Here is a 21,461-nt window from a genome sequence, read left to right as displayed (position 1 = left end):
CCCACTTATATACAAGTTTGGTACATGATGAGCCTGTGTTTTCTGTCACTGGTTTTGCTGCAGCTTAGATGAGAAGTCTGTAGATGAGTTAGCTGTATCAGGTGTCCATGAAGATCTGTGCTGTAGGTGATACTTGTAAAACCACCCAGAAGCAATTTACCATGAGAGGATGATGAGCTCCGTAGCTGAAGGGGCACATGTTCTGAGGTTAGAGATCACAGCCACAGAAGTCTTGGCTGGAAGAGACGTTGAGGGACTTCTGAATTCATTCTTGAGTGAGAATTCATGCAAAAACCATAATCGGATTCATTAACACCAGAAAACGTTTCTTTCAAGTGAAAATGCAGAGTCTTAAAACTGTGTGTGTTTGGGAAAGCTCTGACTAAAGAGCAGTGTTTTTTCCAAAAGTTTCTTTTCCCTGTTTTTCACCTGGCAGGGATAAGCCTGGTGTGTGGAACCTGGTCCTAGACTAGCTGGGCCAGCTGGCATGTTGTAGAAGGTGTTTATGTTGGTTAACTAGTCTAGGGGTAGGCAGTGCCAAAGCTGGCTCCTGGCCTCCCATGCACATGTGGTTGGAGTCCCAGTGTCCCAGGTGTGCATTCCCTGCCAGCCTTCCCCAGAATGCTGAGCTGCAGTTTCTCACCCTGACAGACACTGCCTATGCAAAGAACAAGGTCAACGACAAGTGGTACTACTTTGATGACAGCAGCGTCTCGGTGGCTTCAGAAGACCAAATAGTGGTGAGTATTTGGCTTGAAGCTGTTCCAGGTCTGTGCTGAGAGTATGATTCCCTGCTTTGGGTATGACATTGCAGCCAAGCCGTGTGGATGGTTTCAGATGGGTTTTGTTTTTTGTTTGGTAGACAAAAGCTGCATATGTGCTATTCTATCAGCGCCGAAACAGCGAGGAACATTCTGCCCCCTCTGCTCCCCAGGAAGAGTGTGATGGCATGGACACCAACTGAGCACCACCTCCAGCACTCAGCCACCATGGTAGTGGTTGCTCTTGTAAAGCAATGCCTGAGGCGCTTTTTCTTCCTTCTATAGGGTCAAGCAGAAAATCAAGCACTGAAAGATTCAGTGCTAGGGGTTGCAGAATAGCACTGAAGAGCCAGGAATAGGTGCTGACACTTGGGTATTTAGAGGCCAAAAATAATATATATTGGAGCTTCAATAAAGTTCTTTTTAAAATCTGGCTGAGCTGTGTGGCTAGAGGTAGGGGTTGGGGCTGTGGTTCTTGGGCTGAGGGTTGTAGCTGGGATTGGGAGAGGATGTCATGAGCTGGAGGCCAGGCACAGCTGAGCCTTGCAGGGGCCCATGGAGGAGAATGGTGGGTACGATTCTGTGAATCGGCACTGGGGCTTCCTGCCAGCTCTCTGGTGTTATTGTTGGGCCCTGCCTGTGTCAGGGAGGCCTCCTGCACCCTTTCTGGAGCTCAGTTGAGATCTTTGTACATCTGGTCCATTACAGTCTCTGTCATTGTACCTAGGTCCCCCGGCAAAGCAACAAACATTTCTCTTGCTTGCATCTTTTCACTGATGCAGCTGAGGCTCTCCTGGGCAGTTTTGGCAGTTCACATTTTTCATGTGAATACTAAATCCAGTGATGCAAGAATCTTGGCCAGAAGTGAATCATACCTGCCTGTGGTGAGGCATGTGTGCAGGCTGATCCCCATGGAGATGCAGGATACAGCTGCTCTGGCTCCTGTTCTGCTGAGAAAATACCATCCATAATATTGATGATTTCTTGTCTTTTCCATCTCCTAGACACCTCCCTTCCAGGCTGCTCTGTAAGCACTTTTCTGCTGCCAGCATTTCTCCTATGGTTTGTGCAGTGACAGCATTTTTACCTTTTTTGCTCATTTATGTCTCCAGCCAAGCTCAGCACTGTGTCCCCAGAACTGTCACCTGTATAGGTGCCAGCCCAATGCAATGGACTGCATGAGTTTTCAGCCTTTTTTCTTGCAACTTTGGTTTTTTTGGGCTTCTCTTTCAGCCCTCCTCCACCCTTAAGTGCTGCCTTTTATATCCTCACCTGATCACCCTCTGGGGCTGCAGGTGTGATAGCCCTGTCCCAGGTCCTGTTTGCCTCTGCTGTTCAGTGGTTCTTCTCCACCCTTTTGTCACAACTGCCAAATGCTCTTCCCTCTGGCCTACTTTACTGTGTGTTGCTTTTTAGGACTCAAGTCCAGCTTTCTTGAAAAGAGACCCCTGTGAGTCTCAGTGGAGAAATGGTCTTCCATGTGGAAAATGGGAAAAAATTCCAGAGCCTTAGCCTGTGGTTTTTAGGGAAAGATCTAGCTCAAGGTAGTGAACCAAACAGGAGGGTTTTTCCTCCTTGGATCCAAGTGTGTTGTCAGAATGAAAGGCTGAGACTGGCTATCTGTGTGCTTTTTGTTCCCCCAAGAATATGTGCTTGCAGCTGGTATGGCTTCAGTGCTGGCCATCACCTTCTGTTGTGCTGGTCAGCAGTGCTCATCCATTTAACTCCAAACTTGCCAGCTCAGCCCCACCTTTCTGCAGATCTGGGCAACAGGCCCTGTAGGAAATGGCAGTGTGCCTGTCCCCGCACCCTGGGAGGGCAGCACCAGGCAGCCCTTTGCCAGGGCACTGGAAAGTGATGGGGAGGAGGAAGGGGCATTGTCTCTAGCCAGCATGCTACTGATGTGATTTTCCTTTGTGGAATTTTGCTTTTAAAGCATTAAAATTTGAATTTTGAGATCACAATTGCTTAATTGCTTCTGCTGTTTCATTTTATTTTTATTTTTGCTACTCAGTATTGTATTTTTTTCCTTATTACTGAGGGGAGCATGCAAAAAAAAGAAATTTTTAAGCTGTAGCACTGCACTGAAATTAATCAGCATTTGTTTGTTTTACTCTGAAAGTAAGTCATGTGGGCATTCCAAAATGGGGAATAGAGGAAAGAGAGGACAGTAAAATACCTTTTTAATAGAGAAATCAATCTGAAATAGCCTTTGTTCTCCTCTTAGCCTCCTTACCTGTGCTGACACTGAGAAATGCATCTGTAGAGCTCAATCTCAGATGCTGAACAGACTCTGTACTGCAGAACAAGGGGCCTATCTCTGCTTTCTCTGCCTCTGAGTGCTGGGCTTTGGCTGGTGTGTGTGTATGTGCTGTAATACCAGACTTTTTTTAGACTAGCACTTTGTAAGTGGCTGGCTCTGTTGTACAAAGAGGAAAATTAAAGAGTGGTTTGCACTGAAACTGGGTTCTGTTGTATTTTCAGCTTTTATGATGTGACCTAAGAGTGCTGGTTGTAGGGATGCCTGGTGCTCTAGGAGTAATTTGGGCTGGGGGAGAGTAAGTCCTGCTGAGCCAGTAGGGATTTGGGAGAAAACCAGCTGTGGAGAGGAGAGCACAGCTCTGCAGAGCTGAGGGTTCACTTTGCTCCAGGGTTGCCTTTTCTCCTGCAGTGCTGGGTTGCTGATACCTGGTGCTCTAGCACAACTGTCCTTGCTTTTTGTGGCACTGGGCAGCCTCAGGTGTGGTTTCATCCTTCCTCTTCCTCTGCAGATCCCTGAATGGTCCTGGTCTTCCTTCTTTCCGTTTTCTCCAGGGGTATCAGGGCTGCCTGTGACTGTACCACTGAGGTAGTTGTCCTGCAGTCTCTGTAATTTCCTCCTCAAGGCAACCTGAACACACTTGTAAGAGCAGGCTGGAAAAAGCTGAGGAAGTGCAATGGGCTTGTGTGTGGGATTGTCCCAGTCCTGCAGGTCAAGGTCAGCTGTGAAACCCCTGTGAGGTTTGAAGTCTTCATGCCAAAATTACAGTGTAAGAGCAGAGAAGCTTGATCTCAGCTGGAGCTCAATGAGCCTTAATAAAGGCTCATTATTAATAAAGCTGCTGAGCTTTGCTGTGAAGGGCTGACCCCCAAAACACGGTGTGAAACCCACAGTGGGAAGAAGGGAAAGCAACGGAGCAGCTTCCCTGTTCACTGGTAAGATATGGTGAGAACAGAAAATCAGTGTTACAGTCCTGGCTCAGCTCCTGCTTTGAAAAGGATTTACAGTTTCACCCGGAGAAAAAGGTGCTCATAATAAAGAAGGGGGAGAAAAAAAAAACCAGCTGGAGTATGAAGAGCTTCTTTTTACAAAGCATTTTTCCAGGTTGGGACTGTTCTCCCTGGGGAAGAGGTCTGAGAAGTTCCTTCAAAGGGATAAGCCAGGAACAGTTACTCCCTGTTCTCTACAGTGCAAGGTGGGCAGCTTAAAGCATTTACTATACCCACCTGGCCTAGTAAATAACAGCCAAGCAGTCTTTGACAACACCAGCAGGCAGGAGGGGCTGTGTGGGCACTCAAGTGCTTACAAATGCACTTAAGGATTAAATTAATGGGGAAATAGTGTGTATGTGTGTCCTTAGGCTCAAATCAAAGTCAGGGCACTGCAGTTCTGAACATGATGTTTTTCTTTTATTCTCAGCCTTGCTAAAATACATTATATAGTTTTAGATAAGATTTATTTTCAAATAACTTTTACAAGAAGAGACAAAAGCATACTCTCAAATTCAGAAGATGGAGGTCTGAAGTTCTTCCTTAAACATGCCTTCAAAATGGAGGTCTTTTGCCATGAGCTCTTCTTCTACATCTTCTAAGGCCCACTGATGATCTGTCAATTCTAAGGCTTCCCATTCCGTCTGCATTGGCAGTGAACAGAAGTAGAGAAGGAAAAGCAACACAGGCTTACTTAAACAAGAACTCCAAAAAGCAATGCTTGCTTTAAAATCTGCAACAAATGCTGATTTCTATTAAAAACCTGGCAATCCTGTCAACTCTCTGAAATCAGTGGTTTATGCTTAATTAGACATTGGTCAATAGAAATTACATCACAGGAAATTAGAAAAACACTATTATCTACTTTCTGCCAACCCTCTAACCTTCTGCAACAGTCTACTGGTTCTGTAACAGCCAGTTCTGTTCTGGTGGGTCAAGCGCTTGTAATTTAGTTCAGAGTTACTTCATAACAGGTAAGAGACCAAAAATTTTACACCTGATCACAGGCTTGTGCACAAAGCCTGCAGAAAAACATGTTACATGATGCCCAGTAAGAGATTTGTATTTCTTGGCCAGAACCCTTCTCCTGCAATATGGGAGAGCCCAAATATGGGCTTTTCCCCTTTTGTTTCTGCTGGAATCTGTAGTGGGTTTTGGTCCCTGCAAGGCTGAATTGGCAGAAATGCTGTGGAGAGCCACTACTGGGTGGAAGTGGAGTCAGTACTGGCTGGAATTGCACCTCAGTGCTGAGTGTGACAGAACAGCCACTGCTCCAGCACTGCTGCCAACTGCAGCCATCCTCTTCACTGGCTGAGCCTCTGCCTGGGTGGTGTGGGATTTTTTAACCAGGAAGGTTACTGAAAACAAACTGCAGGAGCAGACCATCCCAACTTCCCAGGCAGCAGGTTGTGTGTGTCTAAACCTCTTCTACAGTACACGAAACCAGAAACCAGGTCTGTCCTTCGTGCATAAACCTGGGCTGTGAAAGGCAGAGGCAAGTCTTAACAACAAGTGCCTATGCAAAGTGCTTTAGGAGAACTTCAAGATGGTAGAATCCTGATGGATCTTCCCCTGAACTGACTGCTCACTAATTTTCTTACCCAAGTTCCACAGATGCATGCTAGACTCATGCTCAGCTGCACTATTAACACAACTTTCGCAGAGCCAGTTTCTGCTTTGGAGCTGTACCTCAAGGTAAAAAAAAAAAAAAAAAAAACAACAAAAAAAACCCAGAACAACCCTTCCTTAGCAAAAGCAGAGGGTGGGAGACATAAATTCAACTTCTCTACCAGCAAGGACAGATCTGTCAGGTTTACTTCAGGGTATTTGGGCTCTGCCAGACCCAGAGCAACTCCCACAGCCTTCCTAAGCTGCCAGCTCTAATTTTAGGAACAGGAATCCAAAGCAATTCCCTCATGCCACACAGGAAGACAATGGGTTACATGCAGCCTATGACTCTGCAAGCTCACACAAGCAGAAATGCAGGTGGGAATACTGTACCTTAAATGCTTTGTTAGTATCTGCTGGCATGGCCATTGCTGCTCCTGTCATTTGTTCTTGCATCACCCTGGACTGATCTGCAGCTACAAATGAGAAATGAGAAGTTGATTTTTGTGTTATTAAACAGCATTCCCTGGAGCATGGTGCCAGGGGGGAGGTTTTTATCCATCAGTGACAACATTGCAGCAACAGCCAGAACGCAATACTGCTGTGCCAGGAGTCCTCACAAGACATCTTGCTCCCACCTGCTCCATCTTAGCCAAATTTACACCAAATATGCAGAAAAATTGAGGAAAATAGTTTTCCATGTTTCCAATGCACAGCTCTCCTGCCCCACATCTAACATGAAGAAATCTTTGCAGTTTTCCTTAAAACCAATACTTGCTAGAAATAAAACAAACCTGAGCACAAAACTTTTGCATACTGAGTTGGTGGGAAAGAAAGCCTGGGCTAACAACCACAGAACTTTATGAGCCAGTGGCTGGTTCAGGAGATTTGGGTACTTGCTGCAGATGATGTCAAACCTGACCCATGGACAGTAGGAAACCTCACAGAAACGAGAGGAAGTCAAGAGCTTTTTGGCTGGAAACTTAGAAATCTTTTCCCCCTCCTTCAGACAACAACCCATGGAAGGGGCAGCCAGTTCCCAGAAATGACAAGTGCCTTACCATTATCTTGGCCCAGGATGAGAGTATAAATGCTTCTAAGTCCAAACACATTCAAGAAGTACCAGGAAGCAGAGCTCACCCTGACAAATCAGAACAAGCACAGTTGTTGTCAGTTCGAAGCTGGCTCATGATCTCATTCCAGCAGCACACACAGACCATCCAAGGGCTATTAACACATTCAACATTTTCCAAGTGGAAATTGGACCTTGCTTGCTGAGGACAGGGGCTTACCAGGATGCATCTAAAGTGAGCAGCTCAATTCCCTGCTGCAGCATTGGCTTAAAACGCAGCGTCAGAGGAAATGGGACCTTTGCTGCAGAACAAAGGAAGAAAAAAAGCCCAGTTTCACAAAGTGACACTGCACGATTGCAAAGCACAGGGAAAGTCATTCTTTTATTACATCTAACATAGTCTGAGTGCAACATAGACAATAAGAAGTTAACTGGGATTTTTGAAGAAGTTCTGTATGCATTTTAATATGAAAAGACCTTCTGAAACTTAATGAGATGACCAAGCCCTCACAGGTATTACTTCAGTGACTGTGAAAGGTAATGTCCCTTGTTAAAGAAACAGTTATCACATTAACAGAATAAGAAAAAAACCCCAGAATTATGAATTTAAGTATTTTGATGTATACACTCCACACAGTAACCAATTCCTTGGACAGATTCAGAGGAAAATTGACTGTATCAACCTGAAGTTTAGGCAGTTTTAATAAAATACTGGTTTTGTCACTACAGTTGTTCCCAAGTACATGAATTACTTAGTTTGAGACCATGGCAAATATTCAGAAAACAATTTCCACCCTTTGCAATGGGACAAGCAAATCTGTGCAGGTCATGGAGTGAAGAACAGCAGTGCCACAAGACAAATTGATGCTGCTTCTAACTGACTGCTTTCAGGTCAAGGAGCAAATCTCTGATGCAGCTCAGACCCCCAAGGTCATCTTCATAAACACAGGCAAACCCATGTTATTCCAGACACTTACTTGTGACAAATCCTGAAAATGTCATGTTGATCCAACCACCAATGAGGATCATAGGCAGAACATTGGTTACATTCCCTTTCATCATATCTGTCAGCATGGTAGGATCTGCAAATCACAGATGGGATGTGAAGTAGCAGCACATCACAATAAAAAGGAACAAGTCATTACATGCCAGCTTATTTAATGAAGAAACTGCATAAGACACCAGTCCTATCCCAGTATCTACAATTTTCCATTACTGACAATACCTTGCAAAATGAGATGAGCAGCCAGTGCCGTGGTGGCTGCTGCCACAGAGGTGGTGTGTTCTCTGCTGTGTCTGACCCCATCCCTCACCCCAGATCTCTGAACTTGCCTGACCCCACTGTGAGCTAACCTGTAGAAGAAGGACAACAAGCTCCTATTTTGCTGTATTCATTAATGAAATTAAATCACTTTAGAGAAGACCCTGCAGCAGCTGGAGCAAAACACTGGCAAAAGGAGACAAGAGCAGGACCCACTTCTGGCTACACTGAGGTCATGTCTCCTGAGATGCTGCAAGCAGCTTGAGGCTGAAGTTAAGCAACATGAAGCAATCTACTATTTTTGTGATCCAAGAGAGGGATGTCACTCCCACCCCCTCCCTTACACTGCCTGAGCTCCCTGCGAAGCTGATTTACCTTCCACCCTCAGCAGAACTGATAAGTTTTTCTATGTGGCTGCAATTAGGGTACCTTAACATACCTGTCATTGGTGAAGGAGGCACTACCTTTCTTTTTGTTTTCTTAAAAAATCCATCCTCGGGGTTATTAAAAAAATATTTCCGGGACAAGAAAGACTGAAAACAAAGAAAGACAATGCCAACACCATAAGAAGTAAAATAACAGAAGCATTAGTTCTCACATAGGCATTCAGACACCTCATGAGTTCTTTCACAACACACCTTCCTGGGATAGGTGCCTTACTGCCCATGTGTTCTAAAGCTCCTCACATTTTTCTGCATCTAGTATACCAGATCTCTGGCTTTTTAAAATTCTTAATGTAATTATAAGAATTCTCTGAAGAGAAACCCTTGTTAATTAAAAAGCTTTCGGTGTTTTGTGCAAATTCTTTGTGCTGGTGGAGCACCAATACTGATACATGGAACATTTTCACTTGCCCAACTGACCCCTGGATTTCACAAAATACACATTTGGTACCAACAGAGCCAACATGAGCGATGCATTTTTAGTTTAGCAAACATTTCAGCTGACATTGTATGACCACCTCGTTATCCCAAGTTTGCATTACATCCCTGTGTGCTTGCTGGCAGATATTAAACACGACAGTCTGGAGGCAGATCTCATGCCAGCAGGCAGTTAAAACATCGAGCAGTGACAGCTAACATACACGTCAAGGAAAAGACATTTATAGCGGTGCTGTGTCCAAGATTCCTAAAAATCTGCACTCCCGGACACAGCCCTGGCGCAGGAGTGACCCGGCAGCCCTTGTGGGCACTGCCCGGACAGAGCCCCGCGCTTTGTGCTCCTCTCCCAGCCATCCTCTTTGGAAAGCCCGACCGCGCAGCTCCGTACCTGCTTTGGAATGTATTTTCCATTTTCCCGAAGGACTCTGCTCCGGATCAGGACTTGGCTGGAAAAGAGACAGGCGGCGTTAGCGGGCCGGGCCGGGGGGAGCGGGCAGGGGCGAGGCGGGTCCTGACCTGTCGGACACCTGCTCCTGCGTGAGGCGCTTGTCGCTCTGGAGCAGGATGGACACGTAGTGCCGGATCATGCCCACGAAGAAGGTGATGAAGACGATAGGCAGCACCACCCATAGCCGGATGTTGGAGTCCAGCAGCAGCTCGGGCTCGCTCATCGCGGCGGTGCCGCCTCGGGCCCGGCTGCGGCCGACACCGGGCGGCCGCCGCACGCCCCGCTTCCGCTTCCGGGACCGGCTCTTCCGCCGGCGGCGGAATGGCGTCAGCGCGCGCCGCTGGCGGGAAACTCGAGCGCGAGGGGCCGGAACGGTGTGAGGGGACAGGGAGGTGTCGTGTGGCGGGAACGGCGTGAGGGGACAGGGAGGTGTCCTGTTCCTGTCCTGTCTGTCCAGAGGGAACGGGAGAGGACGGGACGTGAGCTCGGCTCGGCTTGGCTCAGGTGAGGTGGGCTGAGCTGAGCTGAGGTGAAACGGCCGCCTCAGCAGCGCCCAGCCTTCGGCAGCAGGTGCGATGGAGAGGTGCCGGCCTGACGCCTGGCTGGGCTGTCGGGCTGCACCTCGCCCCTAGAACAGAATCAGCAGCGGCAGGGCTGGAAGGGAACTTTGGAGATCACCCCGTCCACCCCCCCTGCCGAGGCACGGTCACCCAGAGCCGCTGACACAGGGACGGCTCCGGATAGGTTTGGAATGTTTGCACGGAGGGAGACTCCACGCCTTCCCTGGGCTCCTGCTCTGCCCCTTCAACGTAAAGAAGATTTTGCTCTTGTCGAAGTGAAACTTCCTGTATTTTAGTTTTGGCCATTGCTCTTATTTCTGGGCAGCACTGAACGGAGTCCTTCACCATCCTCTTGGCACCTGTTTTTCAGATATTTATATACCTGAAACAGCTGTGAAAGGCTCATTGCACTTTTGTTTTTTAACTGTTCTACTTCCATGCTGGTATTTTAAGTAAGTCATTTTATTAGCCTCTATAAAGCAGTTGAAACTTAGTATGAGGTGCACATGCATCTTTTTTTAATAACCTTTAAGTTTTAAAAGTGAGTATTTTTTTTTCCTTTCTAATTGTTTTGACTGCCCCCCCCAAAAAAAAAAAAAAAAAAAAAAAAGATTGGTTAGATGGAGGTCTGTGCTGACAGTTCACTGGCTATGATTTGTGGTTAGGGACATGAACAGGGTCCCTTAATGTGGTTGGGCTCATGTGGGGTTCACACTCATCTATGAATCCTGTGTTGCTTTGTCCAGGCATGTGGAGAGGGTCTGGAGTTTAGTTCAGTGGGTGCAATCTGAGTTCTTGTAGATGCTCACTTTAATTTGCCATTTAATTTGTCTGGTGTCTGAATGAAAGGCCAAGTCTTATTTTATGAGGAGCTGAAGTTTAGAAAAAGTGATGTATTGTGCTGTTTAATATGACAAGCTCTGAAATTTCAACCTGCACAGCAGAAAAGTGTGGTGTGATACTGGTTACCCAGTCAGTCTGTCTTTGAGCACTCTCAATTTCTGTCACGTTCCCTTTTGCTATTCACTAGTACATTCCAGATCTGCTTAAAAAAAGAGATGAATTAAACACTTATCTTTTTCCTGCACTTTTTAGGCAACAACAAAGGTTTTGTTACCATGGTTTCAAAAAGGAAATCGTGGAAAGTTGATGCTTCTGAAGAGCGCTGCAAGACAGACTTGCCAAGTAGGTGCTTGGGTATCATCTTAGTGGGGTGGACACTCATGAGTAGAGGCAACAGCCTCTGCTGATTGTTAATGACACTTGATTTTTTTATATGTTTATGCAGCATGTCTTGTTTTCTCAGAAACTAAGAAGTCACGGATTCCTGATAAGGAAAATGCCTCTGCCTTCTGTGAACTGGAGAATGAGGGAGTCTTTGAAGAGCTTCTCAGGACATCAGGAATTGTGCTGAAAGCTGGGGAGGGACAGAATGAAATAGGTATGAATTTAACATTTGCTCTTTCTGATTTAGATCAAAACCTGCAAGGATAGCTAGTACAAAGTAATGATGTGTTTTACTTGCAGCACAAAAGCTCTTGAGCTAGCTTGTTTCAAAATGCAAGCAAACCTTCATTTGGCCTCTTATTTGTTATATAGCTCCTGCTGAATTCATTGCATCACCTAAACTCTTTATACCACCTCTTTGGGTATATACCTGTTAAGGCTAAAGATTTCTGAAAGATTATTGGAGGTATATGGAAAAATATTAGACTGTACCTATGATTACAGTACTGAATTGCAGAGGCAGGAGCTCTGAAATGGGGAAACAAACATGACATTGTTGCCTTTCATTTCAGACAAGGCCTTCAGGAAGTCCTGTATTCAATGTCTTCAATGCTACTCTCAGCCCTGACTCGAGAAAGGACAAGTGCTAATTCCAGTCAGGCTTTTCCCAACTGGACTTCTCCATAGTAAAAATGCAGAAATGGTGGATGGGCTTGAGAGCTTGTACTTGGTGTAGCTGTTGTGATGTATGGACAGACTGTGTCTCATTCTTTATTTCCCTTCTAAACTATCTCCTTAGCTGTTGATCAAATAACTTTTCAGAAGAAGCTCTGCCTGGCCCTGGAGAAGCACCCTACCTACCCAGCTGTAAGTAACTTTGGCAGGAGCCACCTTTAAAGCTGTTTCTTGTGTAGGAAAATAGGCAAATGCAGCTGCCACTCCCTGCTAGTCTCATACAAAAGTGTGCAACACAGCAGCTTCTCTTGGATTTCTCTGGTTCAGATTTTCCAGTTCTCTCAGTACTGTGATTCCCAGCCTTTTAGTCCCACATTTTTTCTGACCCTCAAAGTAATTTTCATTGGCAATATTATTGGATAGACAAAGACTCTTACAGCATACAAATCACTTGCATAGCTTTCTGGTGGAAGCTGGGTTTGGTTTTGTGTTGGGTGGGATCTGTCAGCATTAACACTACCTTGATGGGGTGCTCCTCCCCAGCCAGTAATGGTGAAAGTTCTGAGGCCAGTGACTTGACTGCAAATGTTTTTTGGGTGCAGCCCTTGTCACATTAAATTTTGTTATCTCAGCTGAAAAGGAAGAAAGGCAAAGCCTTTTTAAATCAAAGTAAAATGTGAGACATTTGCTTTAGAGTTACTTTGCAGAACAATCAGTGTTTCCTCTGGAAATAGTCTAGACTAGTATTCATTTATTATGCAGTGTTCCTTCCATCACAGTTTCTGTCTGCAGTTCCCTGGTTCTCATCCTTGCAAAATGCATCCTAAAGGACAGCAGTTGACTGAGGTGTCCCTTCAGGGTGAATAACTTTTCTCTGCTTTACAGGTTTTGAAGGAGTTCATCAGTGGCTTGGAATCTCACATCAAGGACAGGAACCAGTTCAAGAACTGCCTCTTGCCTTGTACTCCTGTACGGACTGAGGGGTCGAGGTAGAGAAAATATATTTTGCCTTTCAGTCAGAGCCAGTCTCTTGTTATGTCCTGGAACATTGACCAGATTGCAGCTAAAGGCTCTGACTGGTGAACACCAAGGCAGGATGGCTGGTGTAGTCCATTGTTGTTTAAAACAGGGAGTTTAGAGTGTTAAGTCACAGAATTTACTGTCTGCCCATGGCACACATTGTATTCTATGGTGTTTTATGGCAACAGCCAAATACTGTGAAAAAAAGTTTGGCAAGGCTGTGAAGGTAAATTCCTTTTTTAGTTAGTTTGGTTTTTTTTTTCCGAGGAGATACAGCTTTACCACAGACTTTCACATTTCCAGTCTTGTAGAGAATGAGCTGGTTCAGAGCTGAAGTGCATTTTTAAATCTTACTGTACGTCTCTGTGATTACCATATGTTACATTAAGTCATTGTACGTAGCTTTTTGAGAAAAAAACACTCATGGGAAGAGCTACAGCCTGTTCTCCCAGCATGTTTTTGACACAGCTGTGTTGGAATCTTTCATCTTGCAGGAATCTGGTGCACTCATATTGTGAAAGCCTTGTTAAACTTCTTCTTGGGATTAGGATCTTACAGGTATGGGCACCTTAGCTTGCTCTTTACAATGGTTTTGATTGTAGGGAACATTTTGCTTTCTTAAGTAAAGGATTAATAGAAGTGGTTTTGAGGAAGGTGAGGCTGCATCTGAAATAGTGTCCAGTTTATTGTTGTAGGGACACAGATGCTTAGGACCTGAGACACATGGCAGACAAGCAGAGACAGAGGGGACTGGGTTTGTTCAGTTTTAAAATAAGATTAAGGGAAATTTCATGGTCTTCAAATACCTGGTAGTAAGGCATATGGAACACAGAGCCAGACTCTTCTGATGTGAACAGGGGCGGAATGAGAGATGATAACTCTGGTCAGCCATGGGAAATTCTGATAAGATATAATCATTTCCACTGTGGAGAATGTTTTTTTAAGTGCAAGAGCTGGTCACTGTTTTCAAACTTATCTAGAACTGATGCTGTGGTTTTCTGTGTGGTGAAGAGCAGTTCAGGGTCTGAGGAAGGTTCATTGGACCAGAGGAATTGTACATCCTGCCCATATGCTCTGATTCTGTTGGATTATGTGGGTAGTTTATACCACCCTCTGAAAAGTGTTTTTCACTTCTTAGGCTGTGTGCCTCATTTCTGGCACCAGGCAAGAGATTTCTTATGCAGAAAATACTTCTATTGAATCAAGTATTTTATTCTCTGTGTATATTTAATCTTTTCTGAAAGGTCAGTTTTGGTGGCAGTACCACAGCACAAGCAGTAGCCCTAACACTGTCTTTTTCCTTTTTTTAAAGCCTGCTGTCATAACACTGTTGTTGGAAAAGATCCCTGAGTTCTTTTTTGACATGTGAGTATAAACTGGCTTCTCTCTGCCTTGAAATGGAATTTCTTCTGGACAACCACCAGCTGTTTGACTTTAGCTGTTACTTCAAGTTTACCTGACTGGCAGTTTGGACTGATGTGCAAAACATAAAATAAATACGTAAAATAATCTGTGAGGTACCATGACCTTAAATTTGTGAGTCCATAAAGCAGAAGATAGATTTCTAGAAGGTGAAATGCAGACACTGTGCATTGATTGATTGTGCTTTTTGCAGCTGCTGACACAAACTTAGGAATTATTTCAGCAGAGGGACTACAGAGTGTCTCATCATAAAAAAAAAAAAAGATGGAAGTGTCTGCTGGCAGAGTTTTAGGAGGCTGAGAGATGCAAACAGATCTCCTTTTAAAATTGCAAGTTGTGTTCAAACAAGGGAGATTGAATGAGCATCTCTTGGTTTTTGAGCATAGAACACCACAGTGGAGTGAAAGGTCTTCAGGTGTAACACAGGCAAGACTTGACCACTTCATCTGTTATTCCTGTGCCCTGGGTGCTCACTACAGAGTTAGTGGGTCAGGCCAAGGGGCAGAAAGAAGCTGAGGCTGTTCCTGCTGCAGTTTTTGTTCCATTGCTGAAGTACAGGATGCAAATGCTGCACAGAGTTGGAGTCCAAGAAATTGTCTCAGACTGAAGTCTTGTTTGAGGAGGGTTTGACTTAGACAGTCACAAGGTCTGAACTGTTTTCACCCAAGAATTCTAAAGGATCTAGGATGTAAAAGTGATAAGCTGTTAATTGTGCTGTGAATCCTTTGGGAATTCTGAAAAATGGATGTTGTTACACTTGTCTCCTATCAAACTGTGAGAAGAGTGAAGTACTTTCTATGTTTTAATGACCAGTTAATAATGGGATTAGTTAGTCTTGCTGACCAGCAGCAGAGCTTTTGAGCCTGCAGGTCTGACTAACCTGTGTGTCCTTTTCTGCTGTTTCAGTGTGGGCACATTTGGAACAAATTTCCCCCGGCTCATCGTCAGTCAGTTTAAGTGGCTTGACAAGCTCATTGACAGCCAGGTGGGTAGCAGAGGTGCAATCACATGGATGCTTTTTCCAAACAACTTCTGGAATGCCTGTCAGGTGGGATTAAATTGAATTCTTGTGCTGATGAGAACTGATACTGTTTTTGTATTCACATGCTGAAGGAGAGATTTTTTTTCTGTTTCATTATGATTGCCTTGAGTGACTTCTGAACATCTCTTACTATTTTTCTTCATTCCTTGCTCTAAGTCTTCTTTTACATAAATTTATGTCTGTGCACATGTATTCAGACAGATGACTCCATTTTAAAGATGTTGCTGGCAGGAAGTTACAATCCCCTCTTTTTTAATTTTAACAAGGTACTGGATACTTGCAAGTGTGTGGGGATGAATTCTCTGTTCCTGCTCTTTTCCTTTTTTCCCCTAAGTCATTTGGTCTCTGTGGGTTACTCTCTACTGGAGTACTAAACACTGGGAAGCTTGTGTTTTCCAGTTTCCTCTGCTCACCAAGATCATTATATCCTAGCTGGAAAATACCATTGTTCCACAAAAGTCTGTGCTCTGCTTCATGACATCAGCAGGACAATGAGTTAAGGGACAGTTGGCATAAACTCAGCCAGATGTTGGACTGAGGGACCTTAGATGCATAATATTATTGTTATGCTGAGAGATTTGTGCATTTCACCAGTGCTCCTCTTGTCTGCAGGATCTGGTCAAGAAGTTAATGCAGATGGTCAGTGTCTCTCCAGTACCAATCCAGCATGATATTATTACCAGTTTACCTGAGATCCTGGAGGATTCCCAGCAAAGTGAGGTTGCCAGAGAGCTCAGGTATGGATGATTTGGTTCAGAGGGTTTGTTTTGTTTTGTTTTGTTTTTTTCCCTTGCACTTAGCAGAAAAGGACAAGAAGCATTAATGCAGATTGTTCTGGGGCTGACTGAAGTATTAGGACAGTACTATTTTTCCTGTTAGCTGCAACATTTGGGGACACCTACCACTCTCTTAGGACATTCCATTTGTACTGTTATGCTCTTAAAGAGAGCACAGGCAATCCAGCAAACGACATTGCATTTAGACAATGCTCCAAAACTGCTTTCTTCTAAATTATTACTAAACTTGACTACCCAGATACAGTACAGGTAGCATCCAGTTAAGTACTCACTACTTGTGCTGGATAATTTATGAGCAGTCACTTGGGTATTGCTACTGACAACTTCTGACTTGTCTTGGATTCTGTTGTGGTAAGGATCAACATGGTTTTTATTAGTAACAAAAAAACCAGACCCACAACACAGTAAATGTGTGCATGAAACGGAACTTTCTGGCTATTTTATATACTTTTCTCAGGCATATTTACTGATCCAAACAACTGGGAGACCTAATGCCAAGAGTTATCCTCCCAGGGAGCACTGCCATTGGCTAGTCTTAACATCTGTCTTTGTTAATATTGTATTCATTTTACACAATAATTTGAGTAGTCTAATTGTTTCTAATTCTTGTTATTGCACAGGTCACTTATATTTATGCTGGTGTTAATTACCTTTCCAAATCTGTGATCACTGTTGCAGATTATTACTGCAAGCAGTGCATCCTGTTCCTTGTACCCTCTCAAATTGTGACTTTGTTTTCATTCTCAGTTTATTGCCTCAGCTTCTAGACAAAAAGAGCTCCACACATTTTTCCTATGCTAATCAAACTCCTTGGACTTCTCTTTTCTCTGTTTGTATATTTTGAAAGCTGAGATCCAAACAGTACCAGCAAGGCATAGTTATTTCCATATTCTCAATAGCCTCTACCCACTTCTGAAGCAGAAAACAACTCATTACTTCAAATGAATTAGGGAGCATAGACAGAATTACCAGGGTGCTGCAGATGAGGTGTTTTTCAACTACCAAAATTTAAATACATCTTCTTGCTAGAGAAAGATTGTAAGAAACTAGGATGTCAGCCAAGAATGATTACATGAGTATTGAGAAAGTCCATGAGGCTGTTAAAGACAGGTGCAGCTCTTACATGAGGAGTAATAATTTAGGGAACAAGTTTTCCATAATGCCAGTGGTATATGTTGTTCTGAGTTTCAGAGTTTTTTTGGTTTTTTTTTGCAGTAGCCACAATAACTCCTAGAATCATACAATACACTAAAGATGCATTCTTGTTTTTGTTAAGAGGACCATTTGTTTTCTTTTCCCTGTGTATCAGCTGCTTGCTGAAGCAGGGCAGACGGCTGACAGTGCCAATCCTGGATGCCCTTTCTCGTCTGGATCTTGATGCAGAGCTTGTGGCTGAGGTGAGAGTTTTACTGAGCACTTCAGCAAACCCCAACCCCTGCTTAGCAGTACAGGAGCTGGAATTTTTGCTAAGTCTGGCTCCTGTAGGCCTTCAAAAGTCCTGAGCTCCTGAAGTTGGGCAGTGGTCAGAACCTAAAGCTGATTTTTGAAATGTGTGAGGGGTTCAGTGAAGAGCAGAGAGAAGTTTTCTGAATGCATACTGTAACAGCCAGGAATTTCAATTACAGCTGTTTTAGCAGATGCTAAAGCACTTTGTCCTGCTGCAGTAATTTTTTACTGCCTGTCTTAAATTGTCAATATTTCATCTTCTTTAAGTACAGTGACCAGACTAGAATGTTATATTATAAGGAAAGGCAGATTGGTGTTTAAATAATTAAATAGATTTTCTTTGCGGAGTGCTGATAAAGCAGAAGAGATGATGATGTGCCTCGTGCCTTTTGGATATGTTGCATTGCTGTACTTTTTGGAGTTGGGCTTCTTATGAATAAAATAAAATTGGTTCATTTGAGTCCATGGTGTTTTGCTGGTGCTGCATAGCAATCTACACATCTTCCATGCTTTTCCTTTTTGAAAGCCAGTTAAAAATGATGGAGCCAAGCTCTTCTTGTTGAAGGTGCACTGGCCACAACAGGAGGTTTAAGTTGGACATTTGGAAAAACAAGGGTCTGCAGCATTGATATAAATTATTAAAGAGGTGGCAGGGATAGGAGGTTTCTTCCATCATTCAAGACTCAGCAAAGGCAAGGTGAATCTGATTTGGCACTGACAATATTAGTGCTCTGAGCAGAAGGCTGGGCTGAAAATCTCCAAGGACTCCTTCCCACTAGCATAGCTATGTTTCTGTGAAGTTTTGTCTTCCAGCTGATGGAGTGTTGCTCTCTCCTCAGGTGCGACAGTCTGCCATGACAATTGTGCCCTCTGTGAAACTGGAAGATTTGCCTGTAGTAGTAAAATTCATCCTCCAAAATGTCAAGGCAGCAGATGCAGTAGAGGTACAGTATTTTTTCATAATGAATTGTGTGTTTTGCACACTAGTGTGGAAAAGAAGGAAGTTGCTTCGCACACAGAGTTGTATGTTTTTAATGTTTTCAAGTAAAATTCTAATATTGCCAGGGATCAAAGCCAGCCTTGCTGAGCTATCAAACACACTTTGTTTGATATGTTGAGGAAGCCTCAGCCTAAGCCAAATGAGGTTTGTGATCTGCCCAAACTGTTCAGGAAGACCCCTGTAAAAAAAAGTGTGCCTATGACATGTTAGCCAGTTTGTGCTGGTACACTGCATTTGAACAGCAGTCAGGTTGGTGAACTTGCATGTCTCAGAATTCCTGAGGCTGTCGTGTATCTTGCTCAGCTGCAACAGAATAAAAACAGTTCATAGCAACATAAAGCAGATATAGGTGGAAATTTCAGAGAGTAGATCTTAAAAAATTCTATCTTTTGACATACAGATGAAAAGTTTTGCTAGTTCTTTATCTAAGTTTAAAAAATTAAATTTGGACAAGATTAAATACTTGTGAATTTTTACAAATATATGAGTTTTAATTTGTAATTTTAGGGTTGTTATGCGAAATTGTTCTATTTTCCTCAGCTTTTTCTGTTCTTCCCTCGTTTGTCACAGTGATTTGTGCATGGGTTTGTGCTTTACAGGTGATTTCTGATCTTCGTAAGAGCTTGGATCTGTCATCGTGTGTTCTGCCCCTGCAGATTCACAGTTCCCAGAAGAAGATTAAAAGCCAAGTCCAGGCCAGGTACTTAAACAGGTTTACCTGATTCTCCAAGGGTAGGATGAGACAAGAGAACTTAAACTGTTCCTCTTCTGGTCTCTCTGGCACAACTGGCTACATACATGAGCCTGATTTATCTGTGGAAAGGCACGGGCACCTTTATTCCTTCCTGCTTGGTACTAATGCAGTACATTTGTCACTCCTTGCTGAGCCAGCTTCCCCTGTCATGGATGTAGTTCCTTTTGGGCCATCTGCCTCCATGTCTGCATGGGGATAAGCAACTTCACTTACAGTAATGTTGCTACCAGTTTTTCTGTTTTAAGTTCCCTCCAGTATGTTTTCCATTGATTCTGCCAGGTCTGTTTCCACCCTCTTGTGAAACTCTGTCCTTGCCAGAGCATTCCTTCTGGACAATGGCTGCTTTAAGTAACTGCTGTGACTGCTGGGCTGCCTTGCTGCTTCTGTGACATTATATGCAGGGCCTGAGTCTCCTCCTTTCTGATGATTTGCAGTTCTTCCCTGAGCCAAGTAAGCACCAGCCAGAATTGTGTGAAGCTACTTTTTGATGTGATCAAGTTAGCTGTGAGATTTCAGAAAGATGTCTCTGAAGCATGGATTAAGGTAAGATACGTGCTTCAGTCCTGGTTTCCTTACTTATTTTGGCTCCTTGATTGAGCCTGAGCCTTTCTTATAATCAAATATGGTATTAAAAGACAAATGTTAGCCCTTCATTTTACTGATACAGATTTCCTTCTGCAAGGGAGGAAAAATACATACCCATATATTGAGACTGAGCTATGTGTAGCCTTAAGGTGCTTGAAAATGTCTGCTGGAAATCAGTATCAGCTGGTATTAGGCTAAATCTAATTTTAAATTTACAGTGTAAACCATGAGGCTGCTTCTTGTCCTCATTACTCAGTACCCCAGTTCCTTTCTCCAGCCTGATGGTTGAGAACATCCTTGTTCAAAAGCAGTTTTCAGCTATTTTTTTGAATGCCTTCTGGATTCTGTGTTGTTGGCAAGATCCTGTTTGCTGACTTTGATAGGTATCCTGCTGTAGAGGAGAGAAATCTGTGAGCAGGGTGTCACAGACTTTCGGTGTCTACCTTTTTTGATTTGGTTTTGGAATATAGTATTGTACTGTATCCTAATAGCTTTTTTTTTTTTTTCTTTTTTCCTCTCAGGCTATTGAGAGCAGCACATCTGTATCTGACCATAAGGTAATAGTTCTGCTCTGTACTTGTCCTCTTCTCCTGGTTTCTCAAGGGCTTTCTTCATGGTTGTAGATTAAGAGATTTTTGTAGTTGGAGCAGAAACTTACCAGTGATGTTTCATGGGTGGTTCTTTTTGGTATTGGACTTGTTCCAAGTATAACAACCATTCATCTTCTTTGTAACTCTTGGTTCATCCCTTCCTAATGTTAAGGGACAGAGTTATCCTGCTTTAATTCTGTCCTGTTCGGCTCATAAGGTTTTATTTAGTTTGTGACTCTTGGGACTTCTCGAATTCTTTTTTTCTTCTCAGTTTAGACTTCAAGTTTTGACTTGGAGTTATCTGGAGAGTTTAATATTTCAGCATAATGAGTCATGGCTATTTCCTCTAAAAGGTTCTGGATCTGATAGTTTTGCTGCTAATCCATTCTACAAATACCAGGAACAGGAAACAAACTGAGAAGGTCTTGAGGAGCAAAATCCGATTGGGCTGCATGCCAGAACAGCTGACACAGAATGCCTTCCAAAACCATTCAACGGTCAGTGCTGATCCTGCTTTAGGACTCTATTTTATCTCTCAAAAATCTTGTCAGATGATGATTTCGAGCTGTGCTGCATTATTTATACCTTTCCAGAAATGTTCATGTGCTTTTCTTGTATAATTTTTAGTCCAGATCGGTGTCCCAAGGCACAAGTCCTCTGTTGTAACTGTTGTGTGGTTTTTTGGAGCTGAGCTTTCCTCAGCATAGGATATGTTGAAGAAAAGCAACAATAATCTCCTCTTTCATGGTGTCTGTATTTCAGGTTATCAAAGACTTCTTCCCTTCAATCCTAGCCCTTGCTCAGACATTTCTGCACTCAGCACATCCAGCCGTCATCTCCTTTGGCAGCTGCATGTACAAACAAGCTTTTGCAGCCTTCGACTCCTACTGCCAGCAGGTACAGTGATGGATGGCTCCTGTTTTATTTGGGTTTGCACTTTGTTCTAGATTGTAGGTAATGATCCTTTAGGGGACACAGTTACACAGTTTCAGGCAGTTGGAAGCCTTTGGAGAGAGTTCTGTGCCAGAGCGGGCCAAGGAGAAGATGGGAAACAACCACAGCA

The 21,461-nt window shown here is 43.6% G+C and overlaps 3 protein-coding genes across 4 annotated transcripts in view; 2 read left to right on the top strand and 1 right to left on the bottom strand.

The window, feature by feature from the left end:
- Nucleotides 1-1,194, top strand: part of USP4 (ubiquitin specific peptidase 4) — a 32,065-nt gene extending 30,871 nt beyond the window's left edge. For both annotated transcript variants that reach the window (XM_062500979.1, XM_062500978.1), the window contains 2 exons: nt 652-740; nt 863-1,194. In XM_062500979.1, the coding sequence (XP_062356963.1) occupies nt 652-740; nt 863-964 (191 nt within the window). In that variant the 3' untranslated portion in view covers nt 965-1,194. The remainder of the gene's footprint in view (nt 1-651; nt 741-862) is intronic.
- A 3,214-nt stretch (nt 1,195-4,408) lies between these two features.
- EMC3 (ER membrane protein complex subunit 3) lies at nt 4,409-9,550 on the bottom strand. Its single transcript, XM_062500534.1, has 8 exons — nt 9,349-9,550; nt 9,221-9,278; nt 8,391-8,484; nt 7,668-7,772; nt 6,911-6,992; nt 6,680-6,759; nt 6,012-6,094; nt 4,409-4,654 (listed from the first exon to the last, which is right to left on the bottom strand). The coding sequence occupies exons 1-8, from the start codon at nt 9,501-9,503 to the stop codon at nt 4,526-4,528; spliced, it is 786 nt and encodes a 261-aa protein (XP_062356518.1). The 5' UTR covers nt 9,504-9,550; the 3' UTR covers nt 4,409-4,525.
- Nucleotides 9,551-10,958: 1,408 nt separating this feature from the next.
- The window catches only part of FANCD2 (FA complementation group D2), a 34,555-nt gene continuing 24,052 nt past the window's right edge, over nt 10,959-21,461 (top strand). Inside the window, exons 1-15 of the mRNA XM_062500917.1 lie at nt 10,959-11,037; nt 11,147-11,281; nt 11,867-11,934; nt 12,628-12,731; nt 13,257-13,320; nt 14,075-14,127; nt 15,091-15,169; nt 15,839-15,963; nt 17,333-17,420; nt 18,309-18,413; nt 19,069-19,169; nt 19,658-19,766; nt 20,330-20,365; nt 20,752-20,895; nt 21,161-21,295. Coding sequence (XP_062356901.1) covers nt 10,959-11,037; nt 11,147-11,281; nt 11,867-11,934; nt 12,628-12,731; nt 13,257-13,320; nt 14,075-14,127; nt 15,091-15,169; nt 15,839-15,963; nt 17,333-17,420; nt 18,309-18,413; nt 19,069-19,169; nt 19,658-19,766; nt 20,330-20,365; nt 20,752-20,895; nt 21,161-21,295 — 1,425 coding nt within the window. The remainder of the gene's footprint in view (nt 11,038-11,146; nt 11,282-11,866; nt 11,935-12,627; nt 12,732-13,256; nt 13,321-14,074; nt 14,128-15,090; nt 15,170-15,838; nt 15,964-17,332; nt 17,421-18,308; nt 18,414-19,068; nt 19,170-19,657; nt 19,767-20,329; nt 20,366-20,751; nt 20,896-21,160; nt 21,296-21,461) is intronic.

This window comes from Cinclus cinclus, chromosome 12 (genome assembly GCF_963662255.1).
Source record: "Cinclus cinclus chromosome 12, bCinCin1.1, whole genome shotgun sequence".
NCBI lineage: Eukaryota > Metazoa > Chordata > Aves > Passeriformes > Cinclidae > Cinclus > Cinclus cinclus.
Note: the sequence above shows the minus strand (reverse complement) of the source record. Positions and strands in the feature narration are given on the sequence as shown.

Bases quoted from the DNA above. Each gene is read 5' to 3' on its own strand.
- EMC3 (XM_062500534.1), bottom strand. From the start codon at position 9,503: ATGAGCGAGCCCGAGCTGCTGCTGGACTCCAACATCCGGCTATGGGTG. The intron at 8,485-9,220 runs GTACGGAGCTGC...CTTTGTTTTCAG, and splicing joins GAAAATACATTCCAAAGCAG to TCTTTCTTGTCCCGGAAATA. The intron at 7,773-8,390 runs GTATGTTAAGGT...TGTGATTTGCAG, and splicing joins GCCTCCTTCACCAATGACAG to ATCCTACCATGCTGACAGAT.